This window comes from Malassezia pachydermatis (genome assembly GCF_001278385.1).
Source record: "Malassezia pachydermatis strain CBS 1879 chromosome Unknown scaffold5, whole genome shotgun sequence".
In the NCBI taxonomy this organism is placed as follows: Eukaryota; Fungi; Basidiomycota; class Malasseziomycetes; order Malasseziales; family Malasseziaceae; genus Malassezia; species Malassezia pachydermatis.
The window spans coordinates 403,492-422,747 of NW_017253142.1; the positions used below are offsets into that span (position 1 = coordinate 403,492).

Sequence of the window (19,256 nt, forward strand, 5' to 3'; positions counted from 1 at the left end):
CGGCCATAGCGGCGGACGCTGCAGCGGACGCGTCTCTAGACAAGGGTGTGGCGGCGTCCGGGGACAGACGCCGCTTTTTCAGTCGAGGCACTACTGTGGCCATGGACCCAGGTCATGTAGCTAGTGGTGCGTACGGCGTCTATCCGGAGGTAGCCAACGTGTACTACGACGCTGTGTTCACAAGGACACGATGCCTAGGCCCGTGTCAGAGGGGGGTTGTCGGGTCGCAGCCACAAGGGCCGGCGGGCACGCGCATGGGCCTGATTGGGCAGGCGCCGCGCGATGGGCCAGCCAGCCAGCCAGCTAGCTGAGCGTGGCCAGTGGGTCCCCCTCGCCTAGGCCCATCGTGGGGCCACGCACTGCAACGTGGGCATCACGTGGCACGCAGCGGCCGGCGAGGCTCGTCGTGGAGCCTTCTTCTCTTGCCTGACATTGCCTTTGTTCGACGTGCATCTCTAGAGCTTCGATGCGGAGGAACGTCGTGGCTTTACGTGTGCCAGCACGTACAGCCTTGCAGGCCACTGTATCGGCCTCCCCACGCACATATGCCCCGCGCCGCGCCATGGCGCAGGCGGCGGCGCACAACCACCGTGCTAGCTGGCCGCGTGTCGCTCTGCCACGCGCTACGCCGCCGCCGACGAGTGAGCGCAGCTTGACCCTACAGCGATTGTATGCGCAACACCGACCTCTCTTGGAGCATGAGCAACTGCCCGCGCGTCCTACGCGCCTCATGCAGGGCGACACGATTGTTGTCGATAGCGAAGACCTCGTCGTGCCGCGGCCCAACATGTGGCGCCGTCGTGCACGGTCTGTGGATGCAAAGACCTTTTCGGGCCTGATCGATGGTCTGGCTCGTCTCTCTGTGACGCCTGGCAGCAAAGTCAGTGGCCGAAAGACCCGCACTACTCGCCGTGCCTCCTCGCGTGGCTTTGCCCCTTCGTCGCCTGTCGTGCAGGCCGCCTCGAAACACATTGAAAAGCTCGAGCGCGATGCGGACGTGCGTGAACAGGTCATTGCCAATGCTGTGGAGCATGGCGAAGATGTTGAGCGCGCTGCGCGCCTTGGCGCCGAGGCGGAACTCGTCGTGTTGGGCGAGCCGCAAGGCGCTCACAAAGATTGGGCGCCAGGCGTGGCGACACACCTTGGATCGCATACCCAGCCGTACGTCCCGCCGTCGGCGTTTTCATCTACATCCCCTCGCCGCGTTCGGGCGCGCACAGTCGACGACTTTGACGTGGCCGATGAGGATGCTCACTTGTGGCTCATGCAGGGCTTGGTGCACACGCGCGTCGGCGCGGACCACGACTGGCGTTCGTGGCTGCAAACGACATTGGGCCATGACGAGGATGCGTCTGTGTCGCTCGACAGTGTGCGTCGGAAACGCAGGAAGAAGATGAACAAGCACAAGTACAAGAAACTGCGGAAGCGTCAGCGTGCGGAGCGCCAACGCTTGAAGAAATAATAAGTAGGTTTTACGTTGGTAGTCTGTCATCCTGCTCCTAACTACGTCTATCTCGTATTTATGCCTTGCCGATGCGCTTGCCATTACGGCGCGGTCGCTCACGCACCACCATGCGGTTACCACGACGCGAACCAGGCTTGCGCGTACGCTGGAACTTGAGAGGGAAGCCGTAAATCGAGCGTGGTACCTTGTTCGACTTGGACTTGCCACGACCACCACCGTGGGGATGGTCGCACGCGTTCATGGCCACACCACGCACCTTCGGGCGACGGCCGAGCCAACGGCTACGTCCAGCCTTGCCGAGGCGGCGGTGCTGGTGGTCCTTGTTGCTCACCATACCAATCGTAGCACAGCACTCAATCGGGACCAAACGCACTTCGCCACTGGACAAACGCACTTGGGCATGCGTGCTGTTGCTGGCATCTTCGACCAGCTCATGCTCATGCAAGTCACTTTGGCGACGGTACGATGAAAAGGCGACCAGCTGGCCCGTCGTACCAGCTGCGCGGACGAGTTTCGCAGGGCCCAGCGGCTGCAGCGAAATCGCGTGGATCATGGTACCAATGGGGATCAGGCGTAAAGGCAATACGTTGCCGGGACGAACCGCATGCGTACGGAAGATACCCAGGTTAAAGTGGCTGCTGGACTCTGTCTCCTGCTTCATCGTACGATAGCTCTGTACGACATCGCCGGCAATCATGCCATCCGGTGCCAAGATATAACTAATACGGCCCGTTTCCATATGCTGAATGAGCGCAATGTGGGCACTGCGGCCTGGGTCGTACTCGATACGCACGACCTTTTGCTCGCCGGCTTCCCAGCGGTAAAAGTCCACCATACGCAAGCGGCGGCGATGACCACCACCGCGGCCACGTACAGTAATGTGACCATGGTGGTTGCGTCCACCGGTGCTGCGCTTGGCCATCGTCAGCCCACGCACAGGCTTGCCCCGATGCAAGTGTGTGTTTAGGGGGTAACGAAGCCAACGGATCGACGGTGTAATGGGCTTGAACGACTTGAATTGGTTGTCGGTTCGCACAAGAGGGGCCGTTTTGCGCTGCGATACACCGAGGCGCGCCGCAATCGAGTTAGACAGGCGACGAAGCTTCTGCATCTTGCGCTGCCGTTTCTTCATCGCACGCCGTTCCCGACGGCTAGGCTCGGTGGTGGTCGGCGCAGCGATTGGCGTCGGCACATACGGCGAGCCATCCGCTTGCACGGCTACAGCGGCCCCGACGCCCAATGAGCCGATCGGACGTGGCGTAGGTACCATGCGTATCGAAGTCGCGGTGGCAAAGCTGCGATGTGCCAGCGGCACATACGCGCGCCATACCGCGCTCCAAGCTCCCATACCACGAGACGCCATGAAGGAGGCTGCCAGCTGCCTGCCGACGTGCGACCACACGCTTCTTCTTCGCGTCACGTGATGGCGCTGGACGGGGGTCGACAGCGCACATGCCCACTCCACCTCGTGCAGCCTGTGCGCGACGACGATTGCTTCATCACCATGGTGCTACTTACCACGTCGGACAATGAACATTTCACTGTGGATCGCGATATTGCAGAGCGATCTGTACTGATTAAGCAAATGATCGAAGATATTGGAGAGACGGACCAGCCCATTCCGCTGCCCAATGTCAGCTCCAGTGTGCTGACCAAGGTGCTTGAATACTGCAGCCACCACCGCAATGACCCTCCTGCACAAGCCGATGAGACGGACGAGATGCGGCGCCGTGCCACTGACATTTCGGAATGGGATGCCAAGTTCATCCAGGTGGACCAGGAAATGCTCTTTGAGATTATCTTGGCTGCCAATTACCTGGACATTAAGAGCCTCCTCGATGTCGGCTGCAAGACTGTGTACGTATGCTATGACTAACAAAATAGCGCGAATATGATCAAGGGTAAGCAGCCGGAAGAAATCCGCAAGCTTTTCAATATCCACAACGACTTTACGCCCGAAGAAGAGGCACAGATCCGCCGTGAGAATGTACGTATACGTGTATCACCCACTCACACCTCTAGGAATGGGCCGAGGACCGTTAAGCGATGCCATTCATCTCGCTTCCTCCACGGTCCACGCACGCCACCTCCCCCGCTCTTGGGCCGCAGCGCCTCGCTGCTGCTGAGGCCACGGGGGTGGGGAGGTGTCCGGTGGCTTTTTGTGGATTTATGCCCTCCACAGGATCACGCGTAGGGGATGTGTATATATATAGAGCGATATTTTTCTTGCTCCCACAGGACGTGAAGTTGCACCGCGTCGCGGGTGTGTGTGTGTGTGACGCACGACCTACCCTGCCCCTTCCCTGTGCACTCTACGAGGGCATGCTATACCATTGACTACGCCTATTTACTTTTAGAATATGGGATCACCAGCGACGCGTTTAGACCGACTCGTGTCGTTGCTGGACATTGGGTCCTCGTCGGCCATACGCATGACCGCTGCGACGCAGCTGGGTCAGATGGCGGCGTTGCGTGTGCGTGGCGCCAGTACAGCACATGACAATGCGTCCTCCAGCGTCGATGCCGATACCATCAACGCTTCGTATCGTGGCGTGGATGGCGAATGGAATGAAGTACTTACGTTGCTTGCGCGTGTGGTGCCGCTGCTTGTCTCCAAGAGCTGGGATACACGAAACGCTGCTGCGCAAGCCTTGTATCATATATGCCAAGCTGCTGGTGTTTGGGATCCGGATACCCCTGCAAACGATTCCACGTCAGCGGAGGCCAAGGCCACCGACGTCCCAGAGATTGTGAAGAAAGAAGAAGACGAGGAAGTGGCGTTGGCCCACGACGTGGCCCGCGCCAGCCAGGACCTTGGCTTTCCCCCGTCCGAGCATTTAAAGCTAGCCGACTTTTCCTTGGCACAGGTCCTGGCCAAGGGTACGAAACTCTTGGCGTCAGCGGGACGTGAATACGATGTCCCAGAGCTTCTCAGCCAAGAACGACTGAAGCATGCGAAGAAAGATGTACTTGGAAAGCTAGGGCTTGGCTTTGGCGGTGCGGATATGGATCTCGGTCTTGATGTCGAGGCCGAGTTGTCTATCAAACAAAGCAAATCGGAAACGGCCTCGGCTGTACTGTCCCCTGCCCCTGCGGCAGAACCCGATCCGGAGCCGGAGCCCGTCTCTGACAAGCCACTGAGTGCACGTGAACGTGCTCAGTTGAAACGCAAACGCAAACTCGAAGCCAAGGGCCAAGCGCGCCCAGCCGCGCGCGCCGAGCCTGAGAAACGGGCCAAACTCGACCATAGTGCGCCGACCAGCAAAATTGCCGCGGTCCAGTCTCTTCAAGGGAAGCGAGGCGAGTGGCCTTTTCGTGCGCTCGCCGAGTTTTTGAGTGTCGAGCTGTTTAGCCCCACGTGGGAAGTGCGGCATGGCGCGGCGCTGGGTCTTCGGGAGCTCTTCCGGACGCAAGGCAGTGGCGGCGGCAAGACGCTTGGCGCCTCATCGACTGCGAATCAAGAGGCACATGCAGCCTGGTGTGAGGATTTAGCTGTTCGGCTGCTCTGTGTATTTGCGCTGGACCGATTGGGCGATTTTGTGTTCGACCATGTGGTGGCGCCGGTTCGTGAGACTGCCTCGCAGACGCTGGCCCAGCTTCTGCCGCATATGAGCAGCGAGTTGGTACGTGCGACGCATCATGTCCTCCTTGAGATGGTACGCCAGGACTCTGTGCGTGCTGTACAGCTGGTAGGCAAGGATGGGCAGAAGCCCTATGTATGGGAAGTACGTCATGCAGGCCTTCTGGGCATCAAGTACGAAGTGGCGATGCGTGTGGACGTGCTTGGTGTGGAAGATGAGATGTTGGCGGACGTACTGGATGTCGCGCAACTTGGTTTGCGGGACGATGATGACGACGTTCGTGCCGTGGCGGCTGCGATGCTCTTGCCCATTACCCGCAATATCGTGGCACATCAATTGGAGCGTGTACCAGCGCTCATTGATCAGCTGTGGGCGTGCGTCAGCGACAAGCGTGACGACCTTGCAAGCAGCGCCGCGAGTGTCATGGATCTCTTGGCAGCGCTCATAGCGCATGATGATGTGTTGCAGGTGGTGGACCGTGCGGCTTTATCGCAGCGTGTGCCGTCTCTCTTCCGCTTTGTGCGGCATACGATTACCAATGTACGCCTGGCAATGCTCCATGCCATGCGAGCGCTGTTGCAAGCGCCTTCGCTCCCACGTGACTGGCTGGACGATGCCTTGGTCCGCCTTCTCTTTCAGAATATGCTGGTGGAGGAGAAGCCGGCGATTCGCGACGCTACGGCGCAGGTCTGGGCGCAAGTGCTCGATGTGCTTGGGCCGCAGCTGGCAGAGTGCGTAGCGCCCCACGTGCCTGCTCTCTTCCAGCTCGTCCTCACGCCCATTGGGACGCCGATGAACATGGCCCTGTTTTATGTGCCGCCACGTGCTCAGTCCGAGCACAACATCGACCGTGGGATTCTCGCGCAGGACCTGACATTGGTCAGCATGGATGTCGTGCTTCGTGGGCGTATCGGTGCGGCGTCTGCGCTCGGCGAAGTGCTGGCCCATGCGCCCATGGCCGAAGCGGATGCATGCCGGCTTCTTACGGAGGCCTTGACATCCACATCAGCGCTGCAAAAGTGCTTGGCCTCTGTGGTAGCGCAGCGCTGGGCAGAGCGTGTCGAGGATCCGGTGTCTTATCTGGACACGCACGCCTCGTTCCGCGAGGTCCACACTACGCTGCTGCACCTGCTGGACGCGTCGATGCCAGGTATGTATGCAGAGATGCACATCTTGCTGCAGCGGCTGCACCACGAGTGTCAGCAGCTCATCACCTCGCTCGTGCGCGATGCCCATGTGGAGAGAGCACGTGTGCCGCCCTTGGTCGAGCCCATGACCCTTGAGGCGGCCCGCGCCATTGCCGACGCGGCGTCGTTGGCGCCAGGCGTGTCGACGGTGCAGGAACAAAAGAACAAGATCGCGTTGGGTATTGATCGGTACGAAGCCACGAAGGAAACGAACGATGTGCTGGTCCTGGCTGCGGTGGCTGGCGCCGTTGTCGCATGGAGTGTACTGCCTCCTAAGCTCAACCCTGTGATCCGCAGCTTGATGAACAGCATCAAGTACGAAGAACAAGTGGATTTGCAGGCACGCGCGGCTCTGGCCGTGGCCCGTCTGATTGCGCTGTGCACGGCGCCGACGGCGACCGCGAATCCGAGCCCCAAGATCGTCAAGAATCTGTGTGCGTTTGTATGCCAAGACACGTCGTTCACGTCGCTCTTTGCCGACACACATACCAAGCGCGATGGCATTATGTTGCTGGCCGCACAAGAATCGGCTTTGCCGCGCCGGTCGGCTGCCAATGTGCCGGACGATACCATGACGCCAGGCCAGTTTATTCGTCGCGGTGCCGAGTGCGCACTTCGGCATGTCTGCACAGAGTTCAGCGTACATGTATGGGAGCGGGTGCCGATGCTGTGGACGTGCTCGGCTCAGCCATTGCTGGATCTCTTTGCCACTACGTCCTCGCTGGACGAGACACAGGGCCAAGCTGTGCTGGACGCCTGCTCGGTTCTTGAGTGCGTGGCGCCGCATCTTGCGCCCGAGATTCGCACACGTCTTACGCCGCTTCTAGACGCACTAGTCCGTGTGATCCAGAGCGAATATGCGGTCATCCGGAATGCCGGCGCTCGGTGCTTTAGTATGCTTACACGTACGGTGACAGACGAGGCGATGCACAAATTGGTTGAGTGCATTGTTCCCATGCTCGGCGAGGCGGATCTCGCACGTCGGCAAGGTGCAATGGAAGTGATTTCGTGCACGGTGCGTGGCCAAGACGAGCGATTGCTGCCGTACGTGCTTTTCCTGGTCGTCCCGGTCCTTGGACGCATGAGTGATAGCGATGAAGCGGTGCGTCTGCTCGCGACGAATACGTTTGCCGAGCTTGTGAAGTTGGTGCCGCTGATTCATGGCCTGCCTGACCCGCCCCACTTCTCGCCGGCGTTGCTGGCTCGACGGGAAACGGAGCGGGCCTTCTTGGCGCAGCTCATGGACGGCTCCAAAGTCCAGCCTTACCAGCTGCCTGTGGAGATGAAAGTGCAACTGCGTCCGTACCAACTCGATGGTGTGAGCTGGATGGCTTTTTTGGCACGCTACCAACTCCATGGGATTTTGTGCGACGATATGGGCCTAGGCAAAACCTTGCAGTCCATCACACTTTTATCCTGCCGTCACTTTGAGCGGCAGCAGCGGTGGGCGGCGACCTCTTCGCCCGATGCTCGCCCGATCCCATCGCTGATCGTGTGCCCGCCGACGCTGACAGGCCACTGGGTGCATGAGATTCAGCAGTACTCGCCCAACCTCAAGCCACTGTTGTACGCTGGTCATCCCTCCGAGCGGGCACGGCTGCAGTCACAAATTGAGCATGCCGATGCCGTCGTCATGTCGTACGACGTGGTGCGCAACGATATTCATATGCTAGCGCAGCGCACATGGTTCTACTGTATTTTGGACGAAGGCCATGTCATCTGCAGTGCAAAGACCAAGACGACTCGCGCTGTCAAGCAGATCCGTGCCCAGCACCGTCTCATTTTGTCGGGCACACCGATCCAGAACAATGTGTTGGAGTTGTGGAGCTTGTTCGATTTCCTGATGCCAGGCTTCCTTGGCTCGGATCAATCTTTCCACGAGCGGTTTGCCAAGCCCGTACTGGCCTGCCGTAACGGCAAGCCCAGTGCGTCCGACAAGGAGGCGGCGACCTTGGCGTTGGAAGCTTTGCACAAACAGATTGTGCCGTTCTTGTTGCGTCGGCTGAAGGAAGATGTGCTGAACGACCTCCCGCCGAAGATCATCCAGGATGTGGAGTGTGAGCTAAGCGACATTCAAAAGCAGCTGTACGATGACTTTATCAAGAAACAGCACAATGACGATGATCACGACGAGGAGAAAGAAGATGTCGCGTCGGGTGCGCAGCAGCACATTTTCCAGACGCTGCAGTACCTGCGCAAACTCGCGAACCACCCGTCGCTGGTGCTGGACCCATCGATTCCTGCCCAGAAGCAGCTACTTACGCAAGTCAATGCACACCGAGGGACGTTGGCTGGTCTGGCGCATGCACCGAAACTCCAAGCGCTCCGCCAGCTGTTGTTGGATTGCGGTATTGGCCTCGATACGCCTGCCAACGATGCAGCGCTCATGGGGGCAGATACAGCGGCGTCGGTATCCCAGCATCGTGTGCTTGTGTTTTGTCAGATGAAACAAATGCTTGATGTGATTGAGCGTGATTTGTTCCAAGCGCTTATGCCCAATGTAACGTACCTCCGTTTGGACGGTAGTGTGAGCAGCGATCGACGCCATGGCATTGTGCAGGCGTTCAACGCCGATCCCAGTATTGATGTTTTGCTCCTCACCACCTCGGTGGGTGGTCTGGGTTTGACACTGACGGGTGCGGATACTGTCATCTTTGTGGAGCATGACTGGAATCCCATGAAAGACTTGCAAGCGATGGATCGTGCCCACCGCCTGGGCCAGAAGAAGGTTGTGAACGTCTACCGTCTCATCACGCGCAACACCCTTGAGGCTAAGATCATGGGTTTGCAGCAGTTTAAGCTGAATGTGGCCAACTCGGTCGTGACGCAGCAGAACAAATCCATGGAGCAGATGGATACAGATCGTATCCTTGACCTGTTTGGTCCTTCGTCGGAGGCTACCGCGGCGCCAAGCAAGGAAGCTGCTCTTCCAAAGATCAAGGGCATCAGCCAAAAGGCGCTATTGGCAAGTTTGGAGAACATGCCTGATATTGAAGAAGACGAGTATGCCAGTATGACCAACTGGCGTCCTAGTACCTCCTGAGATACCCTGAGCTACCTGTTCTATTCTAGGCTTGACACTGTAGATTGTCGATATGTCTACATACCCTCTTTCAAGGCCTGTGCATCGCTGGGCGAGGCGACGACCCATACACCTGCAATGTCCAGTTCAAAGGACAGGGTACGATCACGCTTGCTGCCTCGTACCGCTGCCGGACCAGCCGTATCGACGCGACGCAGCGCATTGGGTATAGGGCTCGGCGTCTCTGGCACTTCTTGGTCGCGTGGTAGCAGCGGGGGGTCCATCAATACACTAATACCCACGGTGAGCACCTTTTCACGTAGCATAGATACTTGTGATTCTGAGACCACGCCTGTATTGGTGAGCACGAACGAGTCGAGGGGAATGGTGATGGTCTGCCACGCATTGCCTTGCTGCTCATCGAGGAACAGGCGATGTTGGTACAAGTCTGTGGTCACAGGCCCATCCGTTTGGATGTTGACAAAGAACAGCGGCGGCTCTGGCGCACGAGCGGGAATACCGGCGTACGACAAACCCAGTGCCTGGACAGCACGGGGCACAGCCGGCCCCGCCTGATCACCTGCATGCAGCGCAGCTCGAAGCGACACATCCGAGGAGGCCGCCTCTGTGGCGGAGGTCGAAGAGGCAGGACCAGGTACACGACGACGTACACGCAGGGCAAGATAAGGATGGTACGACGTATCCCATGCTTCTGTGCTAAACAGCGTGGGCCGCGACTTGTTCCGGAAGGCGGCATACCCACTTTTCTCCAACGACGAGCCACGCGGCACTTGAGAGCTCAGCGAGCCGTAAAAGCGACCAAACGTATGCGTCGATCCGTCTGGCTTGGTCTCCTTTTCCAGCGAAAAGTGACAGCGTGACAATCCGCCAATATCCGAGTCGGAGCCTGTGGCAATCTGCGTCAAGTCTTGCGGTGTGGTGAATTGATACAGCCGTTGGGCGTTCGTATGGTGCTGGGCCGACTCCACTTCCATGCGCATGACTAGGTTGTTAGGTGTATTGATACATACTTCGCGCTGTTTCGCTACGCAGTCTGTCCAGCGAGCGCTGGAGCGCCTGACCAAAGCGCGAGGCGAACGACATCGCTTTGTTCCTTGCGTAGCCAAAGTGGATGGTGGGGTGCATGGGCCGCCTACCGAGTGTCCGATCTAGCACGTGCGTGCCACGTGACAAGAAGAAACGTAACGTCGCTCTTCTCCATGGTGCGGTGCGTGGAAGGGTGGCAAGCTTTGTACATCGTCGACACTTTCTGTTCAGCATGAAGAGCGCTCGCATGCCCCTCACACGGGTCCTGCGTTCTCATGCGCCTGCTGTGCGTGCGTTTCATGCGTCCGTACTGCGTGCTGATGCACCGCGTTCGCCTTTCCAGGTGTTTGTCGAGACGCTTCGTCAGGAGTTGTCCAAATCGCGTGAATTCCAGGACAACTTGAAGCAGCTACAGGGTCAATCGGAAAAGTTCCAGGACTCGGAGACGATGCGCAAGGCCCGTGAAGCGTACGAGCGTGCCCGTATTGTCTCGTCTATCAAGCACAATCCGCGTCTGCAGGCAGCGGCGGAGCAGCTGCGCAAGAGTGGTGGCCAAGTGAGTGCGGCTGTGGGTGCCACTTTGCGTCAGATGGAGGAAAGCGAGCTCATGAAGTCGCTGTCTGCGATGTCGAGCCGTCTGCGTCGGCAAATTGAGGATACAACCGCGCCTGTGCGCAACACAGAAGTATACAAGGCGTTCGCTGAGACGATTAGCGAGGCGCTGGACGATGGTACGGGCGCCATTGATATCCGTGTCGCGAAGGGGACTAGTGCGAAGGATGCGCGCAAGATCAAGCGGGAGGCTCGTCTGCGCAAGATTGGGCGTAGTCCGCCTGTGCATGATGTAGATGCTGAGCCTGTCGACCCCATTGTTGCTGCTGCCATGGCTGCAGGCGAGGCGGCAGGTCGTGATGCGGCGGGCGTGGAAGAGGAAGCGCCCACGGCTACGCCGGAGGCGCCCAAGCCTAAGAAGCGTTTGGGCGGCTATGCTGTGCAGTCGTCGCGTGTGCAGGAGAATACAGAGGCAGGAGGCCACTTGGTCCTTGCCCCAGAGTCAGCGCAGGGCAGCAAGTGGGAAAAGTTCCGCTCGGAGAGCTCGTTTATGCGCCGCCTGTCTGAATGGAACGAGGCGTACCAAGATTCGGAGCATCCGTTTGTGGAGCGGTTGCGTGGTGTGACCAATCGTGTTGCGTCGTGGTTCGAGGAGAACGAGACGGCACAGGTCGTGCGTGCCTTCAAGCAGATGGACCCCAAGTTTACGTTGTCGGGCTTCACGATCGAGCTGCGTGAATATGTGTTGCCGGAACTGCTGGATGCCTATCATACTGCGCAGCGCCATTTTCTTCGTCAGTGGTGTGGTGAGGCGACGTACAACGTGCTCATGGCGACGCTGGATCCATACATGCAGCGTGGCTACATTGCGGATGGCCGCATCCTCGACTTGTCGGGCATTGAGATCGTGCAGGGCAAAATGCTAGAGACGGGCCCTATGCCTGTGCTTGTCATCAGTTTCCAGACGCAGGAGCTCATGTACTTCAAAGATCCCAAGACGGGCGAAGTCGTAGAGGGCAGTGTCGAGCAGGCGAATCTCTGCCGCTATGCTATGGTGCTCACGCGTGTGGAGGAAGAACTCGAGAACGAAGTGACCGGTGGCTGGAAGGTCATTGAGCTGGCACGCCGTGGCCAAGCTGCGTTTATGTAGAGGCATTGATTTCTTTATTTTCTGTTCGACTACCAATGTGTGCATGGATCGCATGCGATCACGCCATCATAGTCGGCAAAGGGATAGCCCCAGTGCTCTAAAAAGGCACGTACCTGGCCAGCCAGCTTGCCCTGGGATCGAGCACTATGCTTCCCCGCTCCGACACACAAGTACGCCAAGCCTCGAAACTTTTCCGCTTCGAGGGCCAGCAGCCACTGTTCGCTGGCCTCACAGGCTTCTTTGGCCGTCAAGCCATGCAAATCCAGCACGGCTTCTACGCGCTCGTCCAGCGAGAGCGAGGCGCCGACATTCGCAGGCCGTGCCACCCCTAAGCATACACCGAGTCCCTGCCCGATCCAGCGGCCCCGCATCCCACGGGCCCCAGCTTCCTGACTGGCCTGGGCACTGCCACCCCATCCACCTGCATCACCACCTGCGCCTACCAGCACACGATCACGAAGCGGCGCATGCCGTGCCAGCAGCAAGGCTTGCGTCGCTGCCCAAGCGTCCTGCGTTTTGGGCAATGACGCTCGTACTTTGGCCATATCGACGGCCAAGGCACTGCCGGTGACCAAGGTAGGCAGCAGCGTGGGGGGGCGAAGGGGTATACGAGCGCTGCGGGCTGGCATCGTGGTCTTGCTAGACGTCGACGAAGGTCGAAACACCGGCGGCGGCGTAGCCTGCAAGCCTGCTTTGGCCGCGGCAGCCCACCGCGTTTGCGATGCGTCCCATGTCGGCCGTGGTAGCGGTGGGGGGGATGGCGGCGCTTCAGGTACACTAAGCACTTCTTTCGGCGCAATCTCTGGGTTTTGGGCCAACGTAGATAGCGCATCGTAGTCGTGCAGAAACTGGCACGGGTCATTTAGGCACTGCCCACGCATCCAAAACCGGCAAAAGGCTCGATTCAGGTCGTGCGAGAAGCGGCAGTCACTGCGCCGACACTCGCCTGCCAGAAAGAAGCGGCATACACGGACGGGCGCCTCTTCTGGATGCGCCGTATTGCAAGCGGACGGCGCAGACACATCCTTGCCTTGCTGGTGAGCATCGTGCAGCAAGGCCAGGGCTGCACCGACATCGTAGTTCGAGCGTTCCAGCGCATGCTGAATGCTTTCAGATGCACGCACCATGCGCATGAAGGGATCGGGCTCCGTAGCGTACAGACCCTCATTGTATGCGAGCAAAGTACTGCAAAATACATCAAGCGGCGTATAAGCCACAGGTTCCATCTCTTCAAAGTCAAATGACTCCATCGTAGGGTTCGGCTCTGGATCCGGCAGCAACGGCGGAGCACGAGCAAATGGCGAGAACTCATCGTCTTCCTCCTCATCGACGAGTGGCGTGACAGGCGCCTGTGCCAGGCCCGGCTTCTGGGGCGTAAACGAGGGCGCGCGCAGGTTCCATGATGGTGCGGTAGAGCCGCGTGTCCATGCAGGCTGCGTACGCATCGGCGCGGCACGGTGCTGATCGTCGCGGTGCTTGAGCATGAGCGCTAGTACGGCCGCATCCAAGTCGGTATCGGACCATGTGGTCGCACAAATGCGCTGGATCTGCGTCGCGAGGGTCGTGCGGAGAGCCATCACCGCGTCGTCGTCGCCTTCGTCGGTCTGCGAGAGCTGGGTCAGCAAAGCGTCCACGCCCGACTGGACAGACGCCGAATCTTTCTGCTTCCCGAAGAGGGAGAGTAAGTGCGCGCGAGCATGTCCCTGCGCTGGCGTCATGGCCCTTGCGGTGCCACAACCGTGCGCCGTGTCGTACGTTGCGATGCGGCACGCGACGCGCGTGGGGGGACCTGGGGAGGACGCCGCGTGCGCATCACGTGCAGTGCTGCTGCTGCCGTCGTCCGCCTGTCGTTGAGCGCGCTGGCTGCAAGCGCGGCGATTGTTCGTGCGTTTCTCCACGACTGACGATGACGTCGCGACGCAAGCGGTACGTATTCCTCTTTCGCACATTGTCTCATGGCTCAGCGATTTAATTGAGCGGGTTCGGTACCCGAATCCGCTGCCTGAGCTTCCGTACCCACCGAAGCTCGTGCGGATTCCTGCGCCGGAACCCAATTATACGACGCCTGTGTTTTCGCAGCGCCTCGCCGAGTCGCTGCAGCTTCCTGTCGCTGTGGATGCTGATGCAGGTATGCCCATTGACCTAGCGCAGATGGAGTCCCTATGGATCGGGGAGGAGGCACAGCGTGCCGCTGCCGCGACTCTCGAGACGCCGTTGGATTGGGACTTGGTCGACGATGAAGATGCCTTCCTCCTTTCCGACGACGTGGCACAAGCACCTGGCACAGCGGATCGTGCGATCCCTGTATCGGGTATCGAGGCTGCCAAAGCGCAGGCGGCGAATGTCACTTGGCTTCGGCGCACTGAATATTTGGGCGCGGAGCAGCGCAAGCAGAAGACAGATGCGAAAGCGGCCGGGGAAGCCTTGGATACATCTCGACCAGCCCAGATTGAGCGTATCGAGCAAGGGTTTGCGTCTGCTAATACACCGCTGGGATCACTACAGCATCCGACCAAGCCGGGCGTCCACGCCGTGGACGCCTTCGAGCTGCTGCCGGACCCCGAGACATGGGCTACGCATTTCCAGATCGTACGTTTTACCGGCTTGCTTGGCCGTGGCGCACATGGCGAGCCAATCGAAGATCCACGTATGGACGCTGCTTTGCTTCGTCCTGTCACAGATCCTCTCACAGGTCAGCAGCGTGTTTCCATGTACTTGACGTGCGCAGATACGCTGCCGCAATATGGAGACGACAATAATGACGACGAACAGGAGCCTGAGACGCTGGATGAAGATACCAAGAAGCTTAGGGAGGACCGCGCAGCGGAGCGGTACAAGAAACGCCGGCGTTTGGGTGTGTACCCGGTCGTGCCATGGCTCGACGGTGAGACTGAAGGGGAAGGCGATGCGAACGTATATGGCACAGGTTTCCGTCATATTCGTGACTTGGAGCCAGTAGACCAGCCTGTGGCGACAGATAACCTGTTGGCCGTCGTATTTGATGATGAGAAGCCGGATCCTGCGCCGGAGTTGGACGGTGTGGATGTGAACGCCTCGATCGCGGCAGAGGCAGGCGACGATGACTTGTTTGATGACGATGACGATAAGACACATGGTACAGAGGATGTCACAACGACACTGCCTCCTCAATCGGCGAAGGAGCGTGAGCGGCAGCATGTTGTCACACCAGCCTCGCAGGGTCGGCATGTGGCGTACTACCACCGCATTGATATGCGGTATGGTCTGCGTATCCGCCGTACACGCAAAGCCGAGCAGCGCCTGTTGGTGCCGTACGAAGGCTTTTTGCATCGTATCGTTGTGGGCCACCGCCCCTTGTCCGAGCGTGAACAAGCAAAACGTCTTCTTCTTCGTGAACACGTGGACGCCCTGGATATGGAAGGCGTCGAGTATGTTGAGTCGGAGGAGGAGGCAGAGGCAGAGGCCGAGATCGATAACGAAGCTGATGGGGACGCGGGCGACGCTGCAGGCGGCGACGCGCACGACGACGACCATAACAGCACGGCTGAAGCTGAGGCCGACGAAGAAGAGGAGGAGCAGGCAGTGGAAGACGACGAGGATGGGGATGACGAAGATCTCGATATCGACGCCGATGAGCTCGCTGATCTTCAAGCGGAGGCGGACTTGCATCCTGACGATGAGCCGGTGGGCCGGCGTCGGCGAGCAGAGACATCGAGCTAGGTATGTCGTAGTATAGAATCGATACTATGTCTTTTCTGGCGGACGCCAGTGAACGCGTGGCCCAATCTCGTACAGGTCTTCGAGCATGTCTTCCAAGCGGTTATCACGCTCAAACTGCTCGTACCGGCGATACAGCTGCAGCGCGGCCAGCGCATCCTCGATGGAGTCGTGGCCGTGATGGACTTGCACCTCGTCGGAGTCTTCCGAGGTGAGTGTGAGTCCTTGCTGAATATCTTTCTTCAACAAGAACCACGATAAGAACCGCAAGGACAAATTGCGTGGGTGCGCTGGTGAATGGTACAGCAGCACCGTATCGATCACTTGGCTGGGCGGCACGTAGATATTGATGATGCGGAAATCTTTCGTGAGGCCATGCCCAATGAAGCGGCACCCGATGTCGACGAGGAGACGCAGCTTTTTGTATGCCAGCTTGTGGGGCACGATGGTGTAGGCTGTCTGGGCTGGATCCAAGTCGCCCGGCTGGATGCCCGAATACTGTGTGAGATAATCCACCACAGGCTCCGTGGTGTGAATATGATCGTCAATGAACGAGTCGCCTTCATGCGGTCCTTCGCCACGCAGTACTGAGACACGCGCCAGAGCCAAGTGACTGGGCTGAAGAAGCGAGCGTGAACCGTCGCTAAATACTTCCATATCTTCGAGCGCCAGCGACACGAACTCGGCATCGATGGCGACCAACGTCCCCGGCTTGGGCAGCTCGTCAGGCGTGAGCAAGTGGTGCCGATGCATCGCATTCTTGCGGTGTTGTGCCAAGTTCCAATCTTGGGTGAGTAGGGACCAATCAGGCTCCAATTTCTCGGTGGCCCGCGTGAGGGTCGCCATGTGTGCGGTCGCAGCTGCATCCACACGTTCCCAGACCAGCACGGCAGGGATCTTCCATGGCTCATCGAACCGCAACGCTTCCTTTTCGTCGATCGTTCGCACAAGGAAATCGTTGAAGAGAACCCACTCCTCCGCATTGTCACCAGGACCCCGCACCATCGCACACAGATGGGGCGCATCATAGCCGCCTTGGACTTGCACTACCATGGCACGGAGAAGGTACAATGCGCTGTCTGACGCAAAGGCCTCGGCGTCCGCGTCGGTCCATACGTTCTGGGCAGCGACGCGACCGCGATCCACACGCAATGCCATACGTGGCGCTAGGAAACCCTGTGACGAGGGTTGGGGGACCCAATGGCCCAGCTGTTCCGCACTCATCACGCCGGCATTGACGGTGAGAACAGCAGGCAAGGCATCGGTCGAGAGGAGAGCACGCCATGCCGTATGCGGGGCATAGGGCGTGTGGCAGTGCCGGCATGTCATCTTCGACATGGTATCCCGACGCATCGAGGCACCTAGCAGCGCCGCAAAGTCGTGTTGTGGCTGTGGAGTGCCGTTCGGGTACAGTAAGTCGACGACATGCGATACCTGCTCGCGTGTTGAAGTGTGTCCACATGCATTGCAAGTGGTCTGCACATGCATGGACCATGCACACGGATTCGCACAGAGCGCCGCGTCTTCGTTCGTCAGGGCCAAGGCATGACTCGTACGAAGCGCCTGGTACGTCGCCTGGTCCAAGAAGTAGTGACTCAAGTTCTGGGCCATGTGTGCATAGGAAGCATGGTTTGCCTCGTCGTCCAGCAAGCCCAACGTGATAGCCTGCGGCGTGCGGGCGAGTACGCGGAGAAGGTTGGAGGCCTGGCAGTTGGTCCCTTTCGCATCTTCAAGCATACGGAAGAGGAACCCAGCTTCACACAGCAGGCAGTCAGGCTCTTCACACGCCATCTTGATATGGGACGTAGCAAAGAGCCGGAACGGTCGTGCATAGTGTAGTGCCTGCAAGTAGGAATTGGCATACGACGCGCCAATGTTGGTCTCCAACCCCGAATACGCTGTCTTGTTGTAAAACGCGAAATCAAAGTCTTCTACGCCGAAGCGACTGTACTGAATGGTGACGGGGGCGTAATAGCCAGGCATGCCCGCTGCGTTGGCACGCCACGTCGCTTCGGCTTCGGCTTCCGCCGTAGCCTGCGTCGATGCCTGCTCATCCTTTTCGCTGCGGAAGGGAACATTCACGCGGCGTGTGCCACGTCCACCATGGCGGATGCGTGTGGCAGTGCCGGGTTTCAGCTTGCCATGCCGATCAAAGCGGTTGAGCACATCGTCCGAGCCGACGATGCGATTGCGTGCGCCGCGCCAGTGACGTGGCAGGGATGCAAAGCTGACACCTTGCACCGTGTGTACCTGTTCCAGAGCTGACTCGTCCACTTTTGACGGGACGGTGAAGAGCGGACTTGCATCTGACCAGAGCTTGTCGTAGTCCATGTTCGATAGCAAAGGCTTGTCATAATGCGGCATACCAATACTCGACAAAGGCTGCGTCTCGGTCCATTCCACGACGGGCGGCGGCGGTGCGTAGTCAGGCATCGGGACAGGTGCCGTCGGGTACGAATTGAAACGTGGCGGCGTATTGGTGCCATGGTCTGTCGACCATAGGCGCACGCATCCATCCGATTCACCGAACGCCAATGTCTCTGCCGACGAGGAAAAGGCCATCGACGTGACGAAGGCATTTGACTGGAACGCGTAAAACTGACTTAGGCCAGGATTCGCCGTATCGACTATCTGGAACTGCGACTGCGGCGTCGCTACGGCCAGGATCGACGACTTTTTCGGGTGCACCGCCAGGAAGGCCGGCCCACCGGGTGCTGTCATGGGAATGGGGACTAGGGCATTCATGGATCGCAAATCATGCGCCTTGATGAAGGGCTCGGCGACGCGACGGCCTTGGCGCAGTGTCCAACCGATGCTGTAGAGCAAGTGGCCTTCTGCTTGCATATCGAGCAGGCCGCCATGGTGTGCGGTGAGCTTGTGTTCCACTTGGAGCGTGCGGGGATCACGTAGCTGAATCGTGCCTTGCGAGGTACCGCAACACACGTACCGGCCACTGCGGCGCATATGGGTAATGGCCGCCTCGGACGGTGCATGTCGCACGATACGACCTGAATTGACATGCACAGTCAAAATCTTGTCATGCTCCCCAGGTTGTCCATGCCGCGAGTGCATGGTAGAACCGCCAAGAAACACATCAGAGCTCGACGTATGAGGCGAGGCGCACATGCCAGCGAGCGTCAGACCCGGTGCATGGTCCCTGTCGGGTTAGTCCGTATTCATGTATACATACGCCATCGGGAGCGTCCAGCGATTCAAGCCACTACGTTGCGACGCACAAATCGACGACTCGCCCGCACTCAAAATCGAGCGATCATCACTCAGTATGCCACGCACCTCATGGGGCCGTGCAGGCGTGCCATGCGCGGCGCACGACGTGTATCGCGGCAAGGCCGGTAGAGCATTGGAGTGCGATGTGACTTGCCCCGATGCGCTACCAGCCCACAAAAGTTCCGCAAACTGATCAAAATGCAGCGCCGTAACACCTCCCAGCACGCCAGGGACTGCATTGTCAGCAAGGATGTGCGCCTGCTGCGTCCACTCGGCCATGGTGAGGGCGGGTGACGAACCTCCACACCACGCCGCGTCGCGTCGTGGC

The 19,256-nt window shown here is 59.0% G+C and overlaps 9 protein-coding genes across 9 annotated transcripts; 5 read left to right on the forward strand and 4 right to left on the reverse strand.

Moving 5' to 3' along the window:
- Positions 1-466: 466 nt before the first annotated feature.
- On the forward strand, positions 467-1,462 carry Malapachy_1947 (hypothetical protein; the record flags this gene model as incomplete). The annotated part of the gene is made up of 1 exon (XM_018136443.1): positions 467-1,462. The coding sequence occupies one exon, from the start codon at positions 467-469 to the stop codon at positions 1,460-1,462; it is 996 nt and encodes a 331-aa protein (XP_017991439.1).
- Positions 1,463-1,520: 58 nt separating this feature from the next.
- Positions 1,521-2,735, reverse strand: Malapachy_1932 (mitochondrial 54s ribosomal protein rml2; the record flags this gene model as incomplete). The annotated part of the gene is made up of 1 exon (XM_018136428.1): positions 1,521-2,735. The coding sequence occupies one exon, from the start codon at positions 2,733-2,735 to the stop codon at positions 1,521-1,523; it is 1,215 nt and encodes a 404-aa protein (XP_017991287.1).
- Positions 2,736-2,969: 234 nt separating this feature from the next.
- Positions 2,970-3,508, forward strand: Malapachy_1924 (negative regulator sulfur controller-3; the record flags this gene model as incomplete). The annotated part of the gene is made up of 3 exons (XM_018136420.1): positions 2,970-3,322; positions 3,350-3,452; positions 3,488-3,508. 3 exons carry the CDS (start codon positions 2,970-2,972, stop codon positions 3,506-3,508), a joined length of 477 nt encoding a protein of 158 aa, XP_017991292.1.
- Positions 3,509-3,825: 317 nt separating this feature from the next.
- Positions 3,826-9,276, forward strand: Malapachy_1914 (snf2 chromatin remodeling protein; the record flags this gene model as incomplete). Its single annotated transcript, XM_018136410.1, has 1 exon — positions 3,826-9,276. One exon carries the CDS (start codon positions 3,826-3,828, stop codon positions 9,274-9,276), a length of 5,451 nt encoding a protein of 1,816 aa, XP_017991326.1.
- A 56-nt stretch (positions 9,277-9,332) lies between these two features.
- Positions 9,333-10,359, reverse strand: Malapachy_1959 (hypothetical protein; the record flags this gene model as incomplete). Its single annotated transcript, XM_018136455.1, has 2 exons — positions 9,333-10,258; positions 10,287-10,359. 2 exons carry the CDS (start codon positions 10,357-10,359, stop codon positions 9,333-9,335), a joined length of 999 nt encoding a protein of 332 aa, XP_017991421.1.
- A 175-nt stretch (positions 10,360-10,534) lies between these two features.
- On the forward strand, positions 10,535-12,004 carry Malapachy_1915 (import inner membrane translocase subunit tim44; the record flags this gene model as incomplete). The annotated part of the gene is made up of 1 exon (XM_018136411.1): positions 10,535-12,004. One exon carries the CDS (start codon positions 10,535-10,537, stop codon positions 12,002-12,004), a length of 1,470 nt encoding a protein of 489 aa, XP_017991327.1.
- A 29-nt stretch (positions 12,005-12,033) lies between these two features.
- Malapachy_1954 (hypothetical protein) lies at positions 12,034-13,722 on the reverse strand (the record flags this gene model as incomplete). Its single annotated transcript, XM_018136450.1, has 1 exon — positions 12,034-13,722. One exon carries the CDS (start codon positions 13,720-13,722, stop codon positions 12,034-12,036), a length of 1,689 nt encoding a protein of 562 aa, XP_017991412.1.
- A 188-nt stretch (positions 13,723-13,910) lies between these two features.
- Malapachy_1942 (hypothetical protein) lies at positions 13,911-15,703 on the forward strand (the record flags this gene model as incomplete). Its single annotated transcript, XM_018136438.1, has 2 exons — positions 13,911-13,930; positions 13,969-15,703. The coding sequence occupies 2 exons, from the start codon at positions 13,911-13,913 to the stop codon at positions 15,701-15,703; spliced, it is 1,755 nt and encodes a 584-aa protein (XP_017991436.1).
- A 24-nt stretch (positions 15,704-15,727) lies between these two features.
- Positions 15,728-19,207, reverse strand: Malapachy_1950 (pab-dependent poly -specific ribonuclease subunit pan2; the record flags this gene model as incomplete). Its single annotated transcript, XM_018136446.1, has 2 exons — positions 15,728-18,857; positions 18,891-19,207. 2 exons carry the CDS (start codon positions 19,205-19,207, stop codon positions 15,728-15,730), a joined length of 3,447 nt encoding a protein of 1,148 aa, XP_017991416.1.
- Positions 19,208-19,256: the final 49 nt, after the last annotated feature.